The 25679-nt window shown below is 42.5% G+C and overlaps 2 protein-coding genes across 2 annotated transcripts in view; one reads left to right on the top strand and one right to left on the bottom strand.

Annotated features, from left to right (window-relative positions):
• Window positions 1-159: 159 nt before the first annotated feature.
• Window positions 160-14548, bottom strand: wdr3 (WD repeat domain 3). The gene is made up of 24 exons (XM_064976492.1): window positions 14471-14548; window positions 13474-13675; window positions 12984-13193; window positions 12734-12852; window positions 11512-11590; window positions 11265-11360; window positions 11027-11125; window positions 9855-9956; window positions 9614-9711; window positions 9278-9379; window positions 8965-9195; window positions 8677-8770; window positions 8473-8574; window positions 8206-8288; window positions 7764-7959; window positions 7495-7595; window positions 2553-2664; window positions 2195-2329; window positions 2028-2078; window positions 1867-1935; window positions 1605-1748; window positions 1313-1485; window positions 592-685; window positions 160-506 (listed from the first exon to the last, which is right to left on the bottom strand). The coding sequence occupies exons 2-24, from the start codon at window positions 13645-13647 to the stop codon at window positions 351-353; spliced, it is 2820 nt and encodes a 939-aa protein (XP_064832564.1). The 5' UTR covers window positions 13648-13675; window positions 14471-14548; the 3' UTR covers window positions 160-350.
• Window positions 14549-16448: 1900 nt separating this feature from the next.
• The window catches only part of LOC135547460 (ganglioside-induced differentiation-associated protein 2-like), a 40607-nt gene continuing 31376 nt past the window's right edge, over window positions 16449-25679 (top strand). The window contains exons 1-4 of the mRNA XM_064976491.1: window positions 16449-16797; window positions 18096-18299; window positions 24550-24689; window positions 25118-25271. Coding sequence (XP_064832563.1) covers window positions 18133-18299; window positions 24550-24689; window positions 25118-25271 — 461 coding nt within the window. The 5' untranslated portion in view covers window positions 16449-16797; window positions 18096-18132. The remainder of the gene's footprint in view (window positions 16798-18095; window positions 18300-24549; window positions 24690-25117; window positions 25272-25679) is intronic.

Raw genomic sequence — 25679 nt, 5'->3', positions numbered from 1 at the left:
AAGAAGGAGTTTTATATGAATGTTTTATACGAGCCTGTGGTTGCAGAGGGATCTGCTGTGTATACATACAGTACGTCCTTTGGACTTGAGTTAGGGAGCAGTGGATTTATTCATTCACAGGCCTTCTGTAAAACCTGAGGGAGTGAGGCTCAACATGAGTAACTCAGACACAGTTTATTTGGGAAATGAAGCATGTCATTGAATAACACAGTGTTATGTCCTATCAGGATCCTATAACAGTTCAGATATAAAACTAACAGTGTAAATCTCTCTGCTTAAGGCCACCCCTGCAGTAGCCTACTGGTCATGATGTGGGGTATATATATATATATATAAAATCCTGTGGTGATTCAGGCAATAGTGAGAATAGCTCTCTCTCTCTTCTTCCTCTTCCTCCTCTTCTCTTTAAGGAGACCGGTGGCGTCCGCGAAAAACATGATCTCCTCTTTGCTCTCGACCTCCCTCTGGAGGAACTGGAGACCAGCACTGTTGAAACCCAGAACATCCTGGAGCAGAAGAAGTACAGTTTTATATGACTTGAGGATCATTAGCCTTTAGAGTACATTTTCTATATTTTCTGATTAGACTCACCCTGATCTCTCGGACTTTAGAAATGGTGTTGATTCTCAGATCGTCTATGACGGTCAGCAGCATCTGGTTACTGGAGATCTGGCCAAAGTGGATTCTGGAGAGACAAGGACAAGCACAGTGAAGACTCACCCTGACAGTACTTTAGGCTCATCTACTCACACTTCAGGTACCTTAGAGACACCAGACACATACTTGTGTGAGGTTGTTTGCATATGTGAGAAACACACAAACTGAGTAACAAACACTAATGATTGGTGCGAGGTTGTTTGTTAGCATAACCGTAGTCTCAAGGAGTCATCCTTCCAAATCTCGTTGTGTTGACTCAAATTTTGTAAGTCTGGAGAACTAAGAATTGGATTTTGCGATTGAAAGGAAGCGCTGGCTGTTAACGCTCACATTTTGTTGGCTCGGAGTAGAAATGATGTTTCCCTTCAGGAGAGGCATTTCCTTGTCTTCCCTTATTTTCCTACCGTGTGTCAGACAAAGATTTATTAGCCTATGCAGTGTCATTTGTTTTATCTTATGGTAGCTAGCTTGTTGCAAGCCAGACAATTATTCAGAAACAGCACATCTTTTTGGAACTCCACCCATTCAAAATAGTTGATTGGCTTGATAAGTGGCAATGCGTCACCTGTTTAAATCTAAACTCAACCTGGAGAAGTTCTCCTCAGGAAGAGGTGTTCACACTACTTGAGAAGCCTGGCGTCAGAGGCTAGCATACCTGAGCAGGAAGAAGAGACAACGGCACACTAGCTCCACCTCCAGGCCGTCCTGGACATAGCAGTTGAAGAGAGACAGCAGGTCTGGAATGTAGGGGAACGGCAGGACCAGCAAAGACACCTCCAGCTCACTGGACCGGACCTTCTTTATTACGTCCAAGACGTAGCGAGACGGCTGCAAGAGAGGGAGGAGGATGTGGTACCGAAGTTAACATGATAGTTCTGTTCCTCACTAATCTAGTACCCTGGGCTATGTATGTATTATGATAATTTCAGAAGGAATTAAAAACTTACAGAAACGTTTCCAAAGGCCACAAGGATAGGATTGGCCTTAGGTGGAGGCAACTGTTTTCCGGCTGACTGGCAGGCTATCTGATGCTCCTCCATTTTCCTGCTCTCTGATCTGTACAGCTCCAGAGCCTCCATGACACGCTCAGCCTAAAGAGACACACACACCGGCCATTACAAACTACACACACACACATACCTATCCGAACGTGCACACACACACAACCTTTCCATCTCTGCAGTCTAGTTACTTGACATGGAGACTCACAGCTTTGACTGTCTCTATGGTTTTCTTCGCCGCTGGTGCTGCCTCTGCATCCTTGATCTCTCCTGGAACCTGTGAGACACACAAGACATCAGTGAGACTGAACGACACTGAGAAAACAAACATTTTCATTTCCACTGGTTTGAAATAAAGTCAGCACTTACCACAGGCTCATCCCCTTTGGCCATGCCCTCCTCAAACTCAGCCTCTCTCTCCTAAAGAAAAACATTTGAGAGGGTGAAAAAGTTCAAGATAAAACCTGATTGGTGTCCACTATCTCCCTTCCCTTTTACCCACAGACAGAGCATGTTTCTGGGGCACCACTACCCACCATCTCCCTCTCTTCCTCCAGGATGATGGGTTCTCTGGTCCTCTCCCAGAGCCTCAGGGACTTGTCGTGAGACGAGGACACAATGTGGTCCCCGTTAGGACTGATGGCCAGACACCAAACCTCCCGATGGTGACCCTGAGGATAGCACGTCACACACATGGGTCAGCGGTTAAAGGTCAACACTAGGGGTGGGGTCAAATCCATTTTCAATTTAGTCAATTAAAGAAGGGAAATGTAATTCCTCCAATGGGAAAGAAAGAGCATTTAGGTAATTGGTTATGTCACAAAATGTTATCATGAACTCTAGGCCTCATCTCCATATGAGAAATGTAGCCAACAGCATGGGAGTGAATGTCACCTCTAAGGTCTGGATGTGCTCAAACTTGTCTGCGTCCCACTGTTTGATCTTCTTGTCCTTCCCCGCTGTGAAGAACAGATGGGTTTTGGGGACAAACTGAAGGAACATGACGCTGAGAAAAGAGAGAGAAAAAAGCAGACGAGAAATAAAAAATAAAAAACAGCGACATGAAAGAGCAGATGGGGGTGATGTCATCGGTCAGAGGCAGCTAACAAGGACAGTGTTTCTGAAACTGGAGATTAAATTAAATATTTTACTGGAAATGGGGAGAATGAAGCCAACATCTATTAAATTATATCATTCAAGACCGTTGGTCAAGCTTCCACACTGAGCCATTTACACTGACCATATGGCTGACAGCTTAGGACGAGGTGTTCTTGCAGTATATTCTATATTCATATTAATATATAAACTCAACAAAAAAAGAAAACGTCCCCTTTTCAGAACCCTTTCTTTCAAGGATAATTTGTAAAAATCCAAATAACTTCACAGATCTTCACTGTAAAGGATTTAAACACTGTTTCCTGTTCAATGAACCATAAACAATTAAATGAACATACACATGTGGAACGGTCATTAATACACAAACAGCTTACAGACGGTAGGCAATTAAGGTCACAGTTATGAAAATTTAGGACACGAAAGAGGCCTTTCTACTGACTCTGAAAAACACCAAAAGAAAGATGCCCAGGGTCCCTGCTCATATGCGTGAATGTGCCTTAGGCATGCTGCAAGGAGGCATGAGGACTGCAGATGTGGCCAGGGCAATAAATTGCAACGTCCGTACTGTGAGACGCCTAAGACAGAGCTACAGGGAGACAGGACGGACAGCCGATTGTCCTCGCAGTGGCAGACCACGTGTAACACCAGCACAGGATCGGTACATCTGAGCATCACAACGGCGGGGCAGGTACAGAATGGCAACAACAACTGCCCGAGTTACACCAGGAACGCACAATTCCTCCATCAGTGCTCAGACTGTCCGCAATAGGCTGAGAGAGGCTGGACTGAGGGTTTGTAGGCATGTTGTAGGGCAGGTCCTCACTAGACATCACCGGCAACAACGTTGCCGAAGGGCACAAACCCACCGTCACTGGACCAGACAGGACTGGCAAAAAGTGCTCTTCACTGACGCAAGACAGGAATGTCAGTGTTCTGCCATGGCTAGCGAAGAGCCCGGATCTCAATCCCATTGAGCACATCTGGGACCTTTTGGATCGGAGGGTGAGGGCTAGGGCCATTCCCCCACTGAAATATCCGGGAACTTGAAGGTGCCTTGGTGATAGAGTGGGGTAACATCTCACAGCAAGAACTGGCAAATCTGGTGCAGTCCATGAGGAGGAGTTGCACAGCAGTACTTAATGCAGCTGGTGGCCACAACAGATACTGACTGTTACTTTTGATTTTGACCCCCCCCCCCCTCCCTTTGTTCAGGGAGACATTATTCCATTTATGTTAATCACATGTCTGTGGAACTTGTTCAGTTTATGTCTGTTGTTGAATTTTGTGATGTTCATACAAATATTTAAACATATTAAGTTTGCTGAAAATAAACGAAGTTGACAGTGAGAGGACGTTTCTTTTTACCTGGGTTTAATACATACACATATACAGTTGAAGTCGAAAGTTTACATAGACTTATGTTGGAGTCATTAAAACAAATTTTTCAACCACTCCACGAAATTCTTGCTCACAAACTATAGTTTCGGCAAGTCCGTTAGGACATCTACATTGTGCATGACACAAGTCTTTTTTACAACAGTTGTTTAAAGACAGAATATTTCACTGTATCACAATTCCAGTGATACAACACGAAGTTGACTGTGCCTTTAAACAGCTTGGAAAGTTCCAGAAAATTATGTAATGGCTTTAGAATCTTCTCATAGGCTAACTGACATCATTTGAGTCAATTGGAGGTGTACCTGTGGATGTATTTCAAGGCCTACCTTCAAACTCAGTGCCTCTCTGCTTGACATCATGGGAAAACCAAAAGAAATCAGCCTAGACCTCAGAAAAAAACATTGTAGACCTCCACAAGTCTGGTTCATCCTTGGGAGCAATTTCCAAATGCCCGAAGGTACCATGTTCACCTGTACAAACAATAGTACGCAAGTATAAACACCATTGGACCACTCAGCTGTCATACCGCTCAGGAATTAGACGTGTTCTGTCTCCTAGAGATGAACGTTCTTTGATGCGAAAAGTGCAAATCAATCCCAGAACAACAGCAAAAAGACCTTGTGAAGATGCTGGAGGAAACAGGTACAAAAGTATCTATATCCACAGTAAAACGAGTCCTATATCGACATAACCTGAAAGGCCGCTCAGCAAGGAAGAAGCCACTGCTCCAAAACCGCCATAAAAAAGCCAGACTACGGTTTGCAACTGCACATGGGGACAAAGATGGTACTTTTTGGACAAATGTCCTCTGGTCTGACGAAACAAAAACAGAACTGTTCAGGCATAATGACCATTGTTATGTTTGGAGGAAAAAGGTAGAGGCTTGCAAGCAGAAGAAAACCATCCCAACTGTGAAGCACGGGGGTGGCAGCATCATGTTGTGGGTGTGCTGCAGGAGGGACTGGTGCACCTCACAAAATATATTGCATCATGAGGATAGAAAATTACGTGGATATATTGAAGCAACATCTCAAGACATCAGTCAGGAAGTTAAAGCTTGGTCGCAAATGGGTCTTCCAAATGGACAATGACCCCCAAGCATACTTTCAAAGTTGTGACAAAATGGCTTAAGGACAACAAAGTCAAGGTATTGGAGTGGCCAACACAAAGCCCTGACCTCAATCCTATAGAACATTTCTGGGGAGAACTGAAAAAGCGTGTGTGAGCAAGGAGGCCTACAAACCTGACTCAGTTACACCAGCTCTGTCAGGAGGAATGGGCCAAAAATCACCCAACTTATTGTGGGAAGCTTGAGGAAGGCTACCCGAAACATTTAACCCAAATTCAACAATTTAAAGGCAATGCTACCAGATATTAATTGAGTGTATGTAAACTTCTGACCCACTGGGGATGTGATAAAATAAATAAAAGCCAAAATAAATCACTCTCTACTATTATTCTGATATTTCACATTCTTAAAATAAAGTGGTGATCCTAACTGACCTAAGACAGGGAATTTTTACTATGATTAAATGTCAGGAATTGTGAAAAACTGAGTTTAAAAGTATTCAGCTAAGGTGTATGTAAACTTCCGACTTCAACTGTGTGTGTGTGTGTGTGTGTGTGTATATATATACACACACATATATATATATACACACACATATACGTATACATACACACATACACACACACACACACACACACACACACACACACACACACACACACACATATATATATATATACACATACACACACACACAGGCAAGAAAAAGTATGTGAACCCTTTGGAATTACCTGGATTTCTGCATAAATTGGTCATAAAATTTGACCTGATCTTCATCTAAATCACAACAATAGACAAACACAGTCTGCTTAAACTAATAACACACAAACAATATGTTTTCATGTTCTTATTGAACACACCGTGTAAACATTCTTAGTGCAGGGTGGGAAAAATATGTGAACCCTTGGTTTTAATAACTGGTGTGCCCTCCTTTGGCAGCAATAACCTCAACCAAACGTTTTCTGTAGTTGCGTGTCAAATATGCACAATGGTCAGGAGGACCATTCTTCTTTACAAAACTGTTTCACTTCAGCAATATTCTTGGGATGTCTGGTGTGAACCGCTCGAGGTCATGCCACAGCACTCAATCGGGTTGAGGTCAGAACTTTGACTGGGCAACTCCAGAAGGTGTATTTTCTTCTGTTGAAGCCATTCTGTTGATTTACTTCTGTGTTTTGGGTCGGTGTCCTGTTGCATCACCCAACTTCAATTGGTGGACAGATCGCCTTACATTCTCTGGCTTACATTCTCTGGCAAAATGTCTTGATAAACATGGGAATTCACTTTTCCGTCAATGATACCAAGCTGTTCAGGCCCTGAGGCAGCAAAGCAGCCCCCAGCAAAGCAGCTCCCTCCACCATATTTTACAGTTGGGATGAGGTTTTGATGTTGGTGTGCTGAGCCTTTTTTTCTCTACACAGTGTTCCTTCCAAACAACTCAACTGTAGATTCATCTGTCCACAGAATATTTTGCCAGTAGCGCTGTGGAACATCCAGGTGCTCTTTTGCGAACCTCAGACGTGCAGCCATGTTTTTTTGGACAGCAGTGGCTTCTTCCATGGTGTTCTCCCATGAACACCCTTCATGTTTAGTGTTTTACGTATTGTAGACTGGTCAACAGAGATGTTAGCATCTTCCATAGACTTCTGTAAGTCTTTAGCTGACACTAGGATTCTTCTTCACCTCATTGAGCATTCTGCACTGTGCTCTTGCAGTCATCTTTGCAGGACGGCCACTCCTAGGGAGAGTAGCAACAGTGCTGAACTTTCTCAATGTATCTTACCGTGGACTGATGAACATCAAGGGTTTTAGAGATACTTTTGTAACCCTTTCCAGCTTTATGCAAGTCAACAATTCTTAATCTTAGGTCTTCTGAGATCTCTTTTGTTCAAGACATGGTTCACATCAGGCAATGCTTCACGTGAATAGCAAACTTTGATTGATTTGACTCCAGGTTAGTTGACTCCTGACTCTGATTAGCTTATGAAGAAGTCATTAGCCTAGGAGTTCACATACTTTTCCCAACCTACACTGTGAATGTTTAAATGATGTATTCAATATAGACCAGAAAAATAAAATAAATGGTGTGGTGTTTGTTGAAGCACACTGTGTTTGTCTATTGTTGTGACTTAAGAGGAAGATCAGATCAAATTTTAAACAAATTTATGTAGAAATCCAGGTAATTCCAAAGGGTTCACATACTTTTTCTTGCAACTGTGTGTATATATAATATATGTTGTATTATTTCTGTACCTGTCATCGTGGGCAAACATAGATCTGTGACAGTCCCCAAAGTCCAGACCCCAGATCTTGACGTTTCTGTCTGCAGAGCCAGTTGCTATTAAGGCACTGTCCTGAGAGATGGACAAGTAACATTCAGAGTTAAGACAGATTGAAAACATACACGCAGCAACTTTAACCAACACATACTCAAGTATGCACATTCCATTTTCATCTACTGTCACTCATTACATTCGTTTTTCGTTTAGTTTGGGGTTGCTAGGATGAGTACCGGTACTCACATGAGAGATGTCCAGGCAGAGCACAGGCAGCTTGTGTCCATACAGAGATAAGAAGAACTTGAGTGTGTCTGTGTAGAAGACCTTGACGGTGCAGTCCAGCAGGGAGACAGCCAACAGTCTCTGGTCAGGAGAATATTTCACACACAACACATCCTCATCCAGCTGCAGTGTACGCATGTGTTTCACCGTCAGCCTCCTGCAACACACACACACACACACACACACACACACACACACACACACACACACACACACACACACACACACACACACAATTAGAGCAGAGTAAACAGAAACTCCAGTCAAGTGCTCACTTGATAAAAGCTCACTTGAATAACAGCGTGCAGCCTGACTGGGCATAAAACTAGTTGCCTCTAGTATGAAACTGCATTCTAAGTGTTATTGACACTATGTGAAACAGAAGGAATAAAGCTTGGCTTACTTCTGTGCAGCGTCTTCATCCTTAATCAGCTCAAACTCCCAGAACTTCACCGTCTTGTCAGCCCCGCCAGTCACTATCCCCCTCTGAGGAAATCACATAATTACAGTCAAATAAACAGTCAGAGCAAATGGGAATGTTGTTTATTTTATTTTTTTAAATACTTTTTTATGGGCTTTTGTCTACAGATAAGGGGCCTATGGAGTTGTAAACTACATTTATTGTGGATGATGTTGAACATAGACAGAAAGAGGCAGATACAGACAGTACCTGATCAGGAGACAGACAGAGGGACCACAGAGCTCCGTTATGGGCGTCGACAGTCTCCAAGAGGGTACCTGATGCCAGGTCAAAGATCTGAATCTTACCACTCTGATAGAGAGAAGGTTAGCCTGGGTTACACATAATAGATTAATACTGGATAATACACTTATACAGTAGTTTGGTGTATGTTAGTGTGTGCATGCGTGTTACCTTGGTCCCTAGGATGATCTGCCTGTCTCCAGGGACAAACAGGGAGCAGAGGGCGTAGTCACACGCCATGGTGCGAATCACCTGCAGGGTAGACCTGTGACGGGGTAGAGACTTCCCGTTAGACACCCAATCAGAATGTAGAAAACGGCTCATAATACAGTATGTGTCTAGGAGTCATAACATGTGTCACCTTTAAAAGAGGCTGGAAAGCCAGCTTAGTGAACTAGATTTAACTTGTATAGTGAAACCACACTGTCAGATCAGTCCTGTGTGACCTGACTTTCCCACCTGTTCCAGACTTTGACGGTGTCCCCAGAGGCAGAGAGGACAGCGATGTTGTCTGAGCTGAAGGCCAGCGTGCGGGCATCGGTGCGGTGGCCTCCCAGGGTGAGCCGGGAGGTCTTAATGCCCGTGGGATTCTTGTCAGACGTCTTGAGGCTGTAGGTCTCCACGGTGTTGTTCTGGAGCAGCATGGCTACCTTCAACTCCCCACCCGCACACATCAGGCAGTCCACCCATCTGGGATATACATGACACTAAATGTTGGTTGGTTGATTGATTGAGTGTGTGAGAGAGTGCACGTGTGTGTGTTGCTGTGTACCTGATATTGGCGGAGGCCTTGATGTTGGTTAGTCTCACAATCTCATTTGCCAGTTTCCTCTCCACCACAGGCTCTGGGGCGTCCTCTGCAAGCTGCGCATCCCTATACCAGAGGGCAGCAGCACCTCATCTTTACATTTCACCAATTTCATCAACATAACTTTATTTATAAACATTGGAAGTATTTAGTTTGATTGGAATTAGATTCCACACATTTTCTTATTTCAAATCATCTCTGAAGGCTTTGCAGTATCGGCCTGGCCCAACTTGGGCTATCTGCAGACTGGTCCCTGCCGTGGCTGAGGTGACAGTGTGATCTCTACTGTGTGCAACATACCTGGCCTTCTTCTTGGCTCTCTTCAGCTTCTTGGCCATCACCCTCTCCACCTCGTCCTCCGGCAGCACACTGAACACCTCCAGCACTGTGTCTGAGCCCTGAGAGAGAAGGATGTGGAAAAAGAGGAAAGATCAGAGGGAAGAATACACATTACATTAGTGATCTGAGAAATGTATGACAATAAATCAATATTACTTGAGGGTAAGTAAGACTGTACCAACATTAAAAGGTCAATACTTACATGGCACGCCAGGACCTTGGCCTTGGCATCGGTAGTCATGGAGACTACCCTGTCCCTGGCCTCTCTCAGCAAAGAGCCAGCTTTCTTACAACTCAGGATCCTCTGTGTGAGAGAGAGAGAGAGAGCGAGGGCAAGAGGGAAAAGTATGAAACACATACAGATTTCAGATACACATGTATTAGACAGCAACGATAACTAACAAACTTCCGTACTTGACAGTGTTCCGTACACGTGACCAAAAAAATGTATATACTAACAGGTCAACTGTAATATGAATACCATTGTAAGGCACAATTTCTCCTCTTACCAGCCAAATCAATGACGAGACCTTCATGCTGCCCATCTCTGCATGATTGAAGAAGGCAATGGAGCTCCGTCTGATCTTTTTAAAAATGGTGGGTGGGGAAGTGAAGGCTACTGAGTAATAGTGAAAAGGGGAGATATGTCGGATGCGGAAACGGCTTTTTTCACCCGATTTGTCCAACTGATCACCTCTAAAATTGTTATAAAACACTATAAAGAGTTTATATAATGTGTCATCACATACCTATTTGAAGATTTATGTTGAATTTGAGGACTTTTAGGGCGACAGTAAAGTGATCTTCAGATGAAAACAGCGGCTGTCATGGCTTTTGAGTCATGATGGCTTGCAGTGATGACGCAAACAATGAATGCATTCAGTTGACTACAATTGACTCGGTATCCATTCCCCTTTGCTTGTCGCGGACACTTTCTTGTTTTGTTTTTTTTTATCTGCGAGAGAAGTGCTACCCCTGGTGGAAAGGCTGTATGGCACACGTGTTGCATAATGCGCCATACAATACGTTGTGATACGTCACAATGTATCGTACAGCGTCAGAGGGGTCCGATTTTTTCAACTTCTCAAACTATTGGTCTATTAACATGTCAATCAATGCTTGAATAGAAACTTAGTTTACACCCCGGATTTTGATGCCAACAATCACTCAGTCCCATTAGTTTTCATCGCAGCCTCGTTTGAATGCATCGGTACACAAAATCTGTACGGAAACAGTGTTAGCTACCGTTACATATGCCATTCATTACTAGCTACTATACTTCTTCAGAGTTATTTTCTAGATGAACTGATTCACTTGTGCTGCAGGTAACCAATCATGGTGTTTTGCCCTGTAGTGGATCATGGTCTGTCCTACCTCCTCAGGGCTCTCGTCCACAACTTCCTCCTCCTCCTCATCATCATCATCAAGTAGGCTTTTTCCTTTCTTCTCCTTTGGTTCACCAGCCTCTCTGCCCTGAACGATGAACAAACCGAGAGAGAGTGAAGGACTCAACTAGCATTTTATTCAGATAAGATATTTTAGACCTTTTCATTATTGTCCAAAATATGTAGTTATGTGTGTAGAAGGCTCATTGTAGCTCCTCTGTGCTTACCTCCTGTAGGTAGTTGATGTCCCAGGCCCGGAGCTCACTGTCAGCTGAGCCTGTTATCAATCTACTCTCTTGGTTCAGCAGTGCCATGCCCCAGACCTGACAAACACACAACCAAGGTGATCCAATCAGATGTGTCTCTCAGACATGACTAACTAATCAGACAAGAGATCCAATCACCTCTTAGTACACCATACAATGTCAACAACACATGTGACAATCAAATGTTAAGATAGGCAGGAGCACTCACCTCACTGCGATGTCCCAGCATGGTCTTAAAGCAGTGCTGAGTGTCCAGGTCCCACCACTTTACAAAGCTGTCCTTGGAGCTGGAGAAAACAACAGAAAGATAATTCAGACATCAGGGGGGGATGTAACTTTCCCTAGCTGGTATCCAACCTGCGCTCCTCGTCTTTCAACGCCAGAACACTAAAGGCGTCCGAATGCTTCCCAAAACAGTTCAAGCATATATTCTGACATTTTGTGAAGTTGTTAGTTTTGGTCTTCGGCAAGGGTTTTTTCCAGCTGTTCGCGCAAACAACATTTTTTCTCGATGCAAGACAAAGTTGGTAGCCGAAGGCTACACCCTTTCGTTGGTGATTGGTCAACAGTAGGGATTCTTCAATAAAGTGTTCTCGTGCACATTTTTTAACTTGAGAAATACTGCACCAAACATCTTAGTTAGATGTAAAATTAAGCGACTATGATCTCCTCTGCAAAAACAGAAATTAATGACAGATCTTTTTTGTTGAGGAAGTGTATACTGGCTACGGCATCAAAAAAATAAATAATTGAGCGGCGGTCTTTTAAAGGTCATGAACAGTCAAAATCTTTTTTTTTTTTCATTCAATTTGAGGATATTTGAAGGAGACCTAACCAAAGTATGAAACATGACTTGCTTCTACATTGATAAAGTTTGATCATAAAGCTACTGGTCCCCTCCCCCCATGTCAAAAACTTGGAATCATTATTAAGGGGACAAGGTGACATCACCTTAACTCTCATTTTAATACATCAATGGTAACATGATATTCAATCAGCATGGAACAAAAGGGGGGGGGTAACTGAAGCAGCAGTCATGTCAACACATCCATCAGCGCTGCTATGAACCGCATTACAAGAGACACGCCAAATGAGAGATGTATATAACAAAATTGATATCATTGATACAATTTCAATGTTGTTTGAGTTGCTTTATGTATCACCAAATTAACTTGAGATGATTTTACTGCAACACTGCATCCAAGTTCCTCGACATAGGCGTTTCAAAGAGCTGTCAGTCAAGGCGAGCTCATGAATATAAGCTCCCTGCCCAATCAGCCTGTCTTTTCAAACTTCCTGGTAGTTAGCCATGGGAGAAAAAGTACTTTTCAGAATGACTGTTAAACACCTTTAAGGGAGTATGCCGACGCCTTAACAGTACCAAGGGCCAAGACAGAAAGTCAGAGCCCTACATATGAGTGATGTACTACCTGGTGACCAGAAGGTTCTTGTCTTTGAGGAACAGGGCCTGTGTGACAGCGTCTTTGTGTCCTTTCAGTCGGTACAGACCACACTCGTTGATCACATCCCACACAATCACATCCGTGTCCTGAAAGGAAGAGATAATAATAGGCATATTACTAACCATATTTTAAATGCAAACGCCTTAGCTTGACCATGACGTCAGTGGACATCCCTGGGGACCTTGCCATCTCTATGGCAGCATAGTTCTGTTCTTACCCTGGATCCGGTCACCAGCCGAGAACCGAGAGTGTCATAGCGGATCACAGTGACTGCGGACTTGTGCCCGTTGAAGGACACGTTGCTCTCGCCGTTCAATAGGCTGAAGATGCGCACAGCCCCGTCCTCGTAACCCACAGCAACATAGATGCCATCGGGGGAGGGGCAGAGGTAAGTCACCTCGTGCTTGTTCCCCTTGAGAATAAGAACCTGGGACAGAGAAGAGGACAATTTCAAAGGAAGACATCTGACCTAATATGTCATCTCTCACTATGTGGAAATATTGGTGATATAAACAGTTACAACTTGTTATCACTGGCCAAGTCATCTTATTTGAGTTATCGACAGCCATGGGTTAGGACATTTCAGACCCAATTATAAGAGCACTGTCAGCAATGATGACCCTGATATCGGCTATGACCGCAGCAGTAGCCTACTGACAAACCCACCGAGTCAACCCTACATGAATAGATCATCCCAAGTCTCTCACCTTCTCTGCTTTACGCACGTCCCATATGAAGACATGCTCACAGGCAGCCACAGCCACAAAGCGTCCTCTCTCCCCTCCTCGCATGGTTACAAAGGCGATGTTGGCCTTCTGGCTCCCAATTACTCCGAACACGGCGCTGGCAGCATAGCGCAGGTACTGCTTGGTCAATCCCATGGTCGCAAGATCAGGGCAATATCACAGGCTAGGGAGGATGAGACAGTGATGATGAATATCATATGATGATGGATTGGAGAACAGACAAGGAATGACAACTGGAGCATCAGCTAGCCCTTCTGACGTCAATGCATTACAGAAGTGCAAGTACATCACCATTATGGAGGCTAAACGGTGAAACAAGTGTACAATGTGCATTATAGCAATCCTGGGTGCCAATCTGTTTCTGCCCCTTGCTAAAAACTCCTTATGGAATTGTCCTGCTTGGCTTGACAAGGAGTAACGTTAGGCAAGAGCACAAACAGATCTGGGACCAGGCTACATTATAGCTACAAAACAATGTATACAACAGTTACTAGTAGTACTGTAATAGCTAGCTAGCTACGTCAATTCTGACAACTACATTTGTTAGAAGACTTGGTGAGATCCAGTGACCATGTGAGACCATAGCCAAGGACAGCAAAGGAGTAACGTTACCGTTAGGCAAGAGCACACACAGATCTGGGACCAGGCTACATTATAGCTACATCATACAAAACAATGTATACAACAGTTATTTGTACTACTGTAATAACTACCTAAGTCAATTCTGAGAACTGCATTTGTTCGAAACTTAGTGAGATCCAGTGACCATAGCCAAGTTCCGCTGCAGTAGCTGGCTAGCTATGTCGCTAGCTTTAACGTTAGGCCCACGTGGTGTTCCACAGCATCGCGAAACCAACTAAATTACACAGTAAAACAAGCAAAACATGTTTTGAGACTTATTGATAACCGTTTCGTTTACACATGTATGATATATACTTTTCCCAATTGTTTATCTTACTTGAATAATGCTACTAATTCCCAGATTGAGGCATCCAGTCAGTGATGTTTTCTGACTTCTTGGCACACGAGGAAGACCCTACTAATCAAACACAGTTGGTCGAACACAAACACATAAGCACACATTGATGTCTCTCAAATTTCAGAAAGTCAGATACGACAATGCGTATATTTAAAACATGTGTTACCTGAGTATTGTACTTATGGTTATTTTGCAATATATGAAACTAACGATCAATCACATGGACTTTCATATGTATCCATTACTTTAGTCTGTATAATGGGTATTGTGTTGTTGATTTACAGAAAATATCTCCTCAGCCATATATTTGACCATATCTAAATGCCTAAATTTACCGACAATATTTACAACTCTCGAGGATTTACATACAATTCCAACCGCTCCTGTGGCGTTGGCCTATGCGTATTACACAAATGTTGTGATTTATCGTGAGACCCTAGCCATTATTCCGTAATATTTGTTGTGTGTGTGTCTTCTACGGGGGGATAGGTGTGTTATTTGTCGTGATCAAAGATTTTATTTCATATTGACAAGATAGTCGAGTGACCGCTCTAACAATGGAAATACATGTTCTCAAATATTGAAGACAGGCGGGAGGAGACGAGATCAGGTGGGACCATTCTAGCAAGACAGTACAGTATGAAGCAATATTTGGTTTGGGGTCCTCTCACCTCGAGGTAAAACATTTCAGTGGCCCCCCTCGTGACGGTGGTGAGAAAAGTTTTAAAGTACATTTCCTGAAATTCTACACATTTTGCCATGGGGCATAGAGAAAATGTTGCAGTTTTAAAGGCCCAGTGTAATCAGAAACGTGATATTCCTGTGTTTTATATTTCCACACTATGTGGTTGGAATAAAACTGTGAAATTGTGAATATTATGTTTAGTGTAAGAGCTGTTTGAAATTTCAGCCTGTTTTGGTGGGATGGATTATTGGGCTTCCATAGAGTTCATAGAAGGTTTTCTACAATTCTACACATTTTGCCATGGGGCGGAGAAAAAAAAATTGCAGTTACAGATAATTTCCTACAACATCTGTAGCCATGAAATGCTTTGAAAGGTTGGTCATGGCTCACATCAACACCATCATCCCAGACACCCTGGGCCCACTCCTACTCGCATCCTGCCCCAACAGACCCACAGATGGCACAATCTCTATTGCACTCCACACTGCCCTTTCCCACCTGGACAAGAGGAACACCTATGTGAGAATGCTGTTCATTGACTACAGCTCAGTGTTCAACACCATGGTGTCCTGGTAGGCCTGATCACCAACGACGATGAGACAGCCTATAGGGAGGAGGTCAGAGACCTGGTAGTGTGGTGCCAGGATAACAACCTCTCCCTCATCGTCAGCAAGACAAAGGAGCTGAACGTGGACTACAGGAAACAGAGGGGGGAGCACGCCCCCATCCACATCGACGGGGCTCAAGTGGAGCGCGTCGAGAGCTTCAAGTCCCTCGGTGTCCACATCACTAAGGATCTACATTATCATGGTCCACACACATCAATAAATTAGTGAAGAGGACCTGAAACATGTTCAAAAGCTTCTTTTTTTTAAACAACATTTTTTAACTAGGCAAGACAGTTAAGAACACATTATTAGTTACAATGACGGCCTACCTTGTGCACTGCCCTATGGGACTCCCAATCACAGCTGGTTGTGATAAACCTGGAATTCAACCTGTCTGGGTCTGTAGTGACACCTCTTGCACTGAGATTCAGTCCCCTGACTCTGTAGTTAATACATACATTTTTTAAATGTCAATTAAGAACAAATTCTTATTCACAATGACAGGCCTACACTGGCCAAACCCAGACATTGCTGGGCCAATTGTGCAACCTCTCTATGGAACTCCCAATCATGGCTGGTTGTAATAGAGCATGGATTCGAACCAGTGTGTCTGTATTGACGCCTCTAGCACTGAGATGCAGTGCCTTAGACCGCTGCGCCACTTGGGCTCAAAAAACAAAAGCACAGATGGACTCTTCACTTTTTCTTCATTCACCACACGATTCATCCGACGTGCATCAATCACTACTTCGCGGTCTTGTTTGAGTAGACAGATTTTGGGTAGAGTGAACCCTCTCGCTTCGCGTCTTCCTCTCTGTCGCGAATCAGCTGATCAGGAACTCACCAAACTGTAGTAAACGTGACAGTACGATGGGAATTGGCTATATCAAATCGAGTTTTGCCATGTTTGGGATGTTAAGAACATCACGAACACCCCCTGTATTCTTTGTTTTTTTGTAATTCAGTCATACTCAGAGTCGACAACTAATAGATTCGTGGACAAACGAAAACGGGTAGGTGTAACATTTTCTCCTGTAGCTTCCTGATATATAGCTACATCTTTAAATTCCTTTCCATTTTCGGCATGCTACTATTTTCTGCCGTGCTAGCAGATAACATTTGCGAATCAAAGTAAAAAAAGAAAGCAAACGCTACACTGGGAATGTGATGGTCAGCTGAGCTCGAGCTCCATGGTTGGGGATTATGACATATTTCGTTTTTTCATAATTAGATGTTTTCCCATATTTTGCACAAGCAAAAACACTGTGGGAAATGTGAGAGGAATACTATTGTTCGTCAAGTGTATTTGACCCATGCTGCAGTCAACAAAAATATAGACCAACTAGCTATATGTTTATCTTCATTCTGCATTTCAATACGTCCTTATGGTGCTTTTGAATTCCCTGTCTGTCTAGGTTCACTTCACGGTAATGCCCTCCCCTCTCGTGCCATAAGCTCCAAAACAGAACTGTTCCTAGAACGCGGCCAGTCTAATGTTAGACAGAGGCCCTCAGTCATAGGTGTTGACATGGTATGTAGTTCGCTGATAGTCTCGAAAACACAATCTTAAATAGCTGCAGGTTCTGGAAAAAAACGGAGCCAGACCTTGCTTGCCTGTTTCACCCAATTTTCTTTAACTGCCACCTAACCTCACACAAGTGCATTCATTATGTGAGGCTTCATTTTCAGGCTGTATACTAGAGGTTAGAAGTACTGTAAACGGGATGGTTTGTTACTGTCTTGGCTCTAGACACTGGAAGCTATTTTAAAACTGTCAGTCAAAGCCTTTCTTTGATTGTGCAAAAATGCTTTTGCTTTACAAAATGTTTTTTTTTTATATTGCCAAGCCTACTTCATTATGAACACTGAAACACCATGTAATCACCAATTGTGACTGTTTTTCCTTGTCATAGATGCTTATTTTGAGTATTTTTTTCAAACATTTAAATTGAACCTTTTTATTTAAATAGGCAAGTCAGTTAAGAACAAAGTCTTACTTACGACGGCCTACACCGGCCAAACCCGGGCCAATAGTGTGCCGCCCTATATGACTCGAAGTCACGGCCGGTTGTGATACAGCCTGGATTCGAACCAGGGTGTCTATAGTGACGCATCTAGCACTGTGATGCAGTGCCTTAGACTGCTGTGCCACTCAGGAGAGCAGTCGAGTTAAATGCGGAAGACACATTTCCGTTGAATGCATTCACTTGTACAACTGACTAGGTATCCCTCTTTCCCTTCCTTCCTATTTGGTTCCTGGATGTGGACACTGAAAATACACTTTAAAGTCTTTCTCTGGCTTTGTTTGCAGTGTCGAGCATTGAGGTCCCGGCCAGCGCAGTGCAGGAATGGATCCTCTGGGAGCACGCTCTCAGTTTGTGGAGGTCCAGACTCTGTCCACCTGGGAGTGGCAGCCGGACCTTGAGGGAGAGGAGAAGGAGTACAACTTCAGCCAGCAGGCCTTCCAATCCCCCTTCCCCTACAGAGAGGACATCAACAGGAAAATAGTGCTCTAGTGAGTCACACACATACACACTGGACCTCTCTCTAGTACCACTTCTATCTCTTGGTCTCTCTCTTTTGCTCTCTTGCTTTCTTTTTTCCCCTCCATCTCGGGGTTTCGCTCCTTTTCTCTCACAATCGTTATTGTCAAACTCATATCAAATGCGTTTGTTGATGGTTATAAGGTCTCAAGGTGTAGCCCTGGCTCTTTGCACCACTGAGAATCATTGCACCACTGTGGATCACTCCCCTCAATAAACACACTCTCTTTCTCTCTCCCACCCCCATCATTCTAGCCTCTACCTTATAAATCCTCTTTGTTGTGGAGGCTGAGCACATGATGTGTTCAGAGGTTCCACTGGTAGGAGTTTCTCAGTTAGACATTCGTACCCAGGCTGCCCCAATCCCTCCTCACATTCCTGCTGCAGTTAAAGGAACAGATCTCTGGGCTGAATTTGGGCCTATTTACACAGGTCTTAGGAAAAGCACTTTTCTGCTCCTGTTTTGACTTAATTTCCGGGAGTTGACACATTGTCTTGATTGACTTGCACTCCCTTTGAGCAAGGATCACCACAAGTGTCACTTGCTTAAAACGTTAAAGGTCAACTGCCCTTGAAAACCAACTTCTTTTGAAAATGGCCTATGTGGCATTGATACAAGTCAGAAACATGTATTATAGTATCTCAATTGACTACAAAGTGTAAATAGAATAATTTTGGTCATAAAGTCACTTGTCCAAAAGAGTTTGGTAAGTGACTGCATCATTACTTACTTGAGGGATTGGATTACAATTATGTAAAAAAAAAAATGAATGCCCCCTTTTCCAATTAACACTTGGTGGCACTGTTTTCACGGAAAAGACTGGGTGAGAGAGTTTTGTGTGGCCCAGTGCCCTGGGTGGGTGGAGACATCTCCTTAGGATGACTAATTGAATAGTTGAAAATGAGCAAACCCCGCCCACCCGGTGCAAAACAAATTTCCCAGAAGACACTGTAGCTTGATGTGCACTGCAAATATTGATTGGGAAATAGCTCCTCTAGTGAAAATGGGCTTCTGTGTAACAATCAGATGGGTTTGTCAAATGTGAGACTGTGCCTGGTGTTGTTGCTGAGAGTTGGTTACACTAGCTATTCGCTAGCATGATCAAATAATGTAGCTAGCAAGGTGTTGTAGAACAAGTGTCACATGAAACACATTCCAGACACTGGTTCTTGCTGTCTTGGCATAACTGTGATTTGATGAAAAACGAGGCTGTGCACTTCTCCTTTAACCACAAGTGTGTACAAGGCCTAAGATACTTCGCTCATTCACATCCAACCTTTTTGAAGTAGCACTGTAGTAATTTGCCAAGGAAGTGTGAGGACGCAATTATGATTTTTCCATAGCTTGTTTTGCTACCTCAAGCATTTTAGTGAAGTGAAACAGACGTGTTTCACCGTAAACTTGATTGTGTGTGTGCTTTGTTTGTGAATACAAAAACCTAAGTAGCACAGTTGCCTTCTGATTTGATGTCCAAAATAAAGGTTTTTGAAGTTTCATTCTTTTTCATAGTCATTGAGATGAGTCTCTCCAACCTGATTCCTGGAGAGCTACAGGCTTGTAGGTTTTTGCTTCAGCCCAATTTTAACTAACCTGATTCAGCTTATCAACAAGCTAATCATTAGAATCAGGTGTGCTAGATTAGGGTTGGAGTGAACCTACAGGACGAGCTCTTTAGGAACCGGGCAGGGCTAGCCAACCTTAGGATGTCATGACCCAGTACCGTCACGCTGCTTGAGTAGTTACCCTTGTGCAGCTGGACAAAGCCCTATGGGCAGGATTCTCACTTCAAACACACATGTAGGCTAACTTAAACTGTTGTGTTACATAGGCTGCATTTACACAGGCAGACTGAATTTTTTTTTTTTTAGTAATTTGTCTTTTTACCAATCAGATTAGCTCTGGAAAAAATATCTGTGAAAAGATCTGATGTGATTGGTGAACATATTAATTATTGGGACAAAATATCAGAATTGGGCTGCCTGTGTAAATGCAGCCATTGATGTATTTATTGAGATCCCTGTTTGCTGCTGCCATGGGAGCGGCTACTCTTCCTGGTGTCCAAACAGGAATAAATCAATACATCATTGTAAAATAATAGTCTACATCCTAAATAAAACGATACATTATACAATATTAGTGTGTGTAGAGTTTGTTGGAATGTGTGTGTGCCTCGTCACAGTCCATGTTGTTCCGTGAGGTGTTTTTTTTTTAAATCAGATTTTACTGCTAGCATGTTCAGTGCTTCAACATGTCAATACCTCTCACAAAGACAAGAAGTGATGTAGTTAATTTCTTGATACGAAACACTTGGGGCTGTGGCGTCATGACATTTTGTCAGCCGGTGATTTTCAAGCAAATAACTGCCGGTCTCATGGTAATTGACAGTTAATTGGCATGAACACGTTTAGCATCTCCTGGCTTCCACGCATAGCCTACAAGCCATTGATGCAGACCTTTGGAACATCTACGTTTTAAAAAGTGTAATAAATCCATGTAATATAGCCTACACTTTCACAATAAATCCATTATTTATTTTAGACAGTCGCACACTCCATATATAAACTCCCAGTCATTTATTTACCCAATACATTACTGGGAGTTTATATATGGAGTGTGCGACTCTCTATATCTTTATAGTTTATTCGCAGTTAGTCAACACCTCCCAACAAAAATAATTTTTCAGCTCATGTTTTTTATTAGACAGTTATAAAGAAACATGGTATGAAGAAAATGTAGTCTATTTCAGTAGAACATAATAGCATACTCTATTGTCCTTATGTTAATATGGCTATGGGTTACACTAGTTCATTTAGTAGACAAGATTTGCTTAGAATTCTGTGGCATTTTATAGTATGAAATAGAGGCCGACCGATTATGGTTTTTCAACGCCGATACCGATTATTGGAGGACCAAATAAAAGCCGATATTGGCCTATTTTTATTTATTTGTAATAATGACAATAACAACAAAATAAGTGTTCATTCAGTATTAACTTAATATAATACATCAATAAAATCAATTTCGTCTCAAATAAATAATGAAACATGTAAAATTTTGTTTAAATAATGCGAAAACAAAGTGTTGGAGAAGAAAGTAAAAGTACAATATGTACCATGTAAAAAAGCTAACATTTAAGTTCCTTGCTCAGAACATGAGAACATATGAAAGCTGGTGGTTCCTTTTAACTTGTCTTCAATATTCCCAGTTAAGAAGTTTTAGGTTGTAGTTATTATAGGACTATTTCTCTCTATACTGTTTGTATTTCATATACCTTTGACTATTGGATGTTCTTATAGGCACTATAGTATTGCCAGTGTAACAGTATAGCTTCCGTCCCTCTCCTCGCCCCTACCTGGGCTCGACCCGGGGACACATCGACAACAGCCACCCTCGAAGCATTGTTTCCCATCGCTCCACGAAAGCGATGGGTAATGGCCCTTGCAGAGCAAGTGGAACAACTACTTCAAAGTCTCAGAGCGAGTGACGTCACAGATTGAAACGCTAACTAGCGCGCACCCCGCTAACTAGCGCGCACCCCGCTAACTAGCGCGCACCCCGCTAACTAGCGCGCACCCCGCTAACTAGCGCGCACCCCGCTAACTAGCGCGCACCCCGCTAACTAGCTAGCCATTTCACATCGGTTACACCAGCCTAATCTCGGGAGTTGATAGGCTTGAAGTCCTAAATGGCTCAATGCTTGAAGCACAGCAAAGAGCTGCTGGCAAATGCAGGAAAGTGCTGTTTGAAAGAATACTTACGAGCCTGCTGCTGCCTACCACCACTCAGACAGACTGCTCTATCAAATCATAGACTTAATTCTAACATAATAACACACAGAAATACAAGCCTTAGGTCATTAATATGGTCAAATCCGGAAACTATCATTTCAAAAACAAAACGTTTATTCTTTCAGTGAAATACGGAACCGTTCCATATTTTATCTAACGGGTGGCATCCCTAACTCTAAATAGTGCTGTTACATTGCAAAACCTTCAATGTTATGTCATAATTATGTACAATTCTGGCAAATTAATTACGGTCTTTGATAGGAAGAAATGGTCTTCACACAGTTCGAAACGAGCCAGGTGGCCCAAACTGCTGCATATACCCTGACTCTGCTTGCACGGAACCCAAGAGAAGTGACACAATTTCCCTAGTTAAAATAAATTCATGTTAGCAGGCAATATTAACTAAATATGCAGGTTTTAAAAATATATACTTGTGTATTGATTTTAAAGAAAGGCATTGATGTTTATGGTTAGGTACACAATGGTGCAACGACGGTGCTTTTTTTGCGACTGCGCTTGTTAAATCATCACCCGTTTGACGAAGTAGGCTGTGATTCGATGATGAATTAACAGGCACCGCATCGATTATATGCAACGTAGGACAAGCTAGATAAACTAGTAATATCATCAACCATGTGTAGTTAACTAGTGATTGTTTTTTATAAGTTTAATGCTAGCTAGCAACTTACCTTGGCTTCTTGCTGCACTCGCGTAACAGGCAGTCAGCCTGCCACGCAGTGTGATCGTCCACAATCGGTTTCCAAAAATGCCGATTACCGATTTGTTATATGAACTTGAAATCGGCCCTGATTTATCGGTTGACCTCTAGTATGAAGAATACAATTGAACATAGCTAAATAGTAAGGATATTTTCCCTAAATGATTTGAAGGAGTGCTTAACAAAGAAACAAGTACTCCTATATGCTTAATTTAGAGCTATTTATGTAACTTTAGGGCTATATGTTTAATTTTGAATACATTCTAGGTCGGGATGATGCGACTCAAATGATAATTTGAAAAAAGTTGCATGAAAGGTATGAGCTCTGCTTTGTTTTCTTTGTGCAGGCTGTACACACTTGCACAATATTTGACAAGCACTTGATAATGCCTCGAATTTCCTGGCATCCCCTTTGTGTGGTAGTAATGCTGCCTAAAAAAAAACATGCCTTTTGTGGCCGTTGTGCCCTTAGGCTGAATATAATCATTAAAATTCCCTTCTCCCAGCTGCATGCTCCGATGCACCTCACTCACATGGCTCTCCGTCACATGATCGGGTCTTTCTCACAGGCTACAAGTGAAGACCAACATATCGGGGACGCAACTGCGCACGTCCTTAACCAATTCCGAGGCGCATATTAAAGATATTGGATGAACTGTCCAATTTCACTTTGTCAGCCAACAAGATGAGAAGGCCTAACGAACAGCAAAAGCACTAGAATATGTCGGTCTACTATCCCCCATAGAATATGACAACTTTTGTACTATCTAGAAAGAAATATTCCAAACATGTTGTGGGATGAGATGAAGCCCAAATTAATACAACCACTAGCATCAAAAAATAAATAATGCAATGAGGCTGACACAACCAATCAGAACGTTTAGCTTAAAATTTTGATACGCTGTTAGGCTATTTCTTCACATAAGCGCAGCAATGCTCACACGGCAGTAGGTTATTAGCGTGAATGTTCCGTTAGCGGGAAAACACCATTCTCAAAAGTGACTGTAAATGTGATTATGCATGTAATGCTTTTATTATAAAGGTGAATTCTTATGGTGAAAAAGGATCTTCCCCAAACTTAAAACTCAAGCGCTGCTAATGTCTGGCAGTTAGGCTCTGCACCCGTTGTAAAACAGATTCATGTGCTTAATTTTAAGAACTTATTTGGCCACTTTAACAAACCTTAACAAAACATATACGCCTATGGGCTAGGCTACATGAGGTGTGTGACTATGATTTGAATTCTACAATGTAGAAAATAGTAAAATAAAGAAAAACCCTTGAATGAGTTGGTGTCTAAACTTTTGACTGGTACTGTATGTTTTTCCAGCAGTTTCGATAATGTCAAAAGCTGCACTTTAAGTCTAACAAAACGGCTCCCACAATCATCTTCTTAATTTCTATGCATTTTGCAATGGTTAATGCTGTGTTCTTTTGCCCAAACGTGTTATTATTTTTGGGATTATTATTGTTGTAGGCATGACATGCCAACAACAATCTTGCCAATGAAAAAGTAATACAAGTAGTTGGCAATATCAGAGGGAATATGAATCAAAATTGTATTGAAGGTAATCCAAATCTTTCATCTTTTATATAACTTTTTCATAGTAGTTTCTTCTTCTTTTTGATGTCAAAGGGAGATATGAGATGGAGCTTGAGTATGGCCAATACAGTTAAGACATCTGACCCTCTTTCATTCTGCTGTCATCTCTCAGTAATGGCAATGTTGCCCTGCTGAACTGCACAGCGATCGTAAACACGAGTAATGAGACTCTGACGGACAAGAACCCTATCTCTGAGAGCATCCACACTTACGCTGGGCCTGAACTTCGAGACGAGATGCTCAAACTGAAAGGTAGGGAGCGCCACTAACTCATCAGGTTAATGACAACATGACTGGTTTGCGCTCAGTGGGCACGAAACATGAGAAAGTACCACATCCGTTTCAAAACACTATTTCAACTTGATCCATCAGAATGCTTATTTTTGTTGTCCAATTAACTTCTGTTGGTTTGTCTCTACTGATCATGACCTTGTGTTAAGCTGGGAAAGTGAATGTCATGTGTTAACATAATGTGAGCACTGTGGAGACAACACAATAGACAGGTTTTTATACAAATGCATATTTTAGAAAAGGAGAAAGTGTTGGTTTGTGTCCATTGGGTATTGTTGCTATGTAAATCCCCTTCTAGGCTGTGTTGAAGGTGAAGAATGTTCTCTTGGTGTGTTCTTTGTGGGATCTTGATATACTTGTATTACCGGTATGTATGCGTTTATCCAAAGGATGTCGGACAGGCGAGGCAAAGATGACCAAAGGCTTTAACCTGGCGGCGCGCTTTATCATCCACACGGTGGGCCCCAAGTACAAAACCAAGTACAGGACGGCTGCTGAGAACTCTCTGTACAACTGCTATAGGAACGTCATGCAGCTCGCCAAGTAAGACATTAAAGATGCACTATGCAGAAATCGTTCTGCCATTTCCTGGTTGCAGAAATTCGAATAGTTTGCCTAATTTCAGTTTGTTACAAAACAAGCAAGTATAGTGTAGATAATCATTGTACCATCTAAACCATTGTGCAAGTTGATTAGGCATGTTGATTAGATCACAGCTTGTTTACATACGAGAGAAGTGTTCTCTCCCCACAATACCACACAGGTGTGTGTGTAACGTGAGGTGCTCCCTTACAGCCTCATGCCTCTATACACAGGGCCTGAGTAGTCACTGAATGGTTTGATGAGCATGAAAACGATGTAAACCATATGCCATGGCCATCTCGGTCACCATGTTTCTCAAATCACTTTTTTGTCACATGCACTAAATACAGCAGGTGAAATGCTTACTTA

The sequence above is a fragment of the Oncorhynchus masou genome, chromosome 10 (genome assembly GCF_036934945.1).
Source record: "Oncorhynchus masou masou isolate Uvic2021 chromosome 10, UVic_Omas_1.1, whole genome shotgun sequence".
NCBI lineage: Eukaryota > Metazoa > Chordata > Actinopteri > Salmoniformes > Salmonidae > Oncorhynchus > Oncorhynchus masou.
This window is presented reverse-complemented; position numbering and strand designations above follow the sequence as displayed.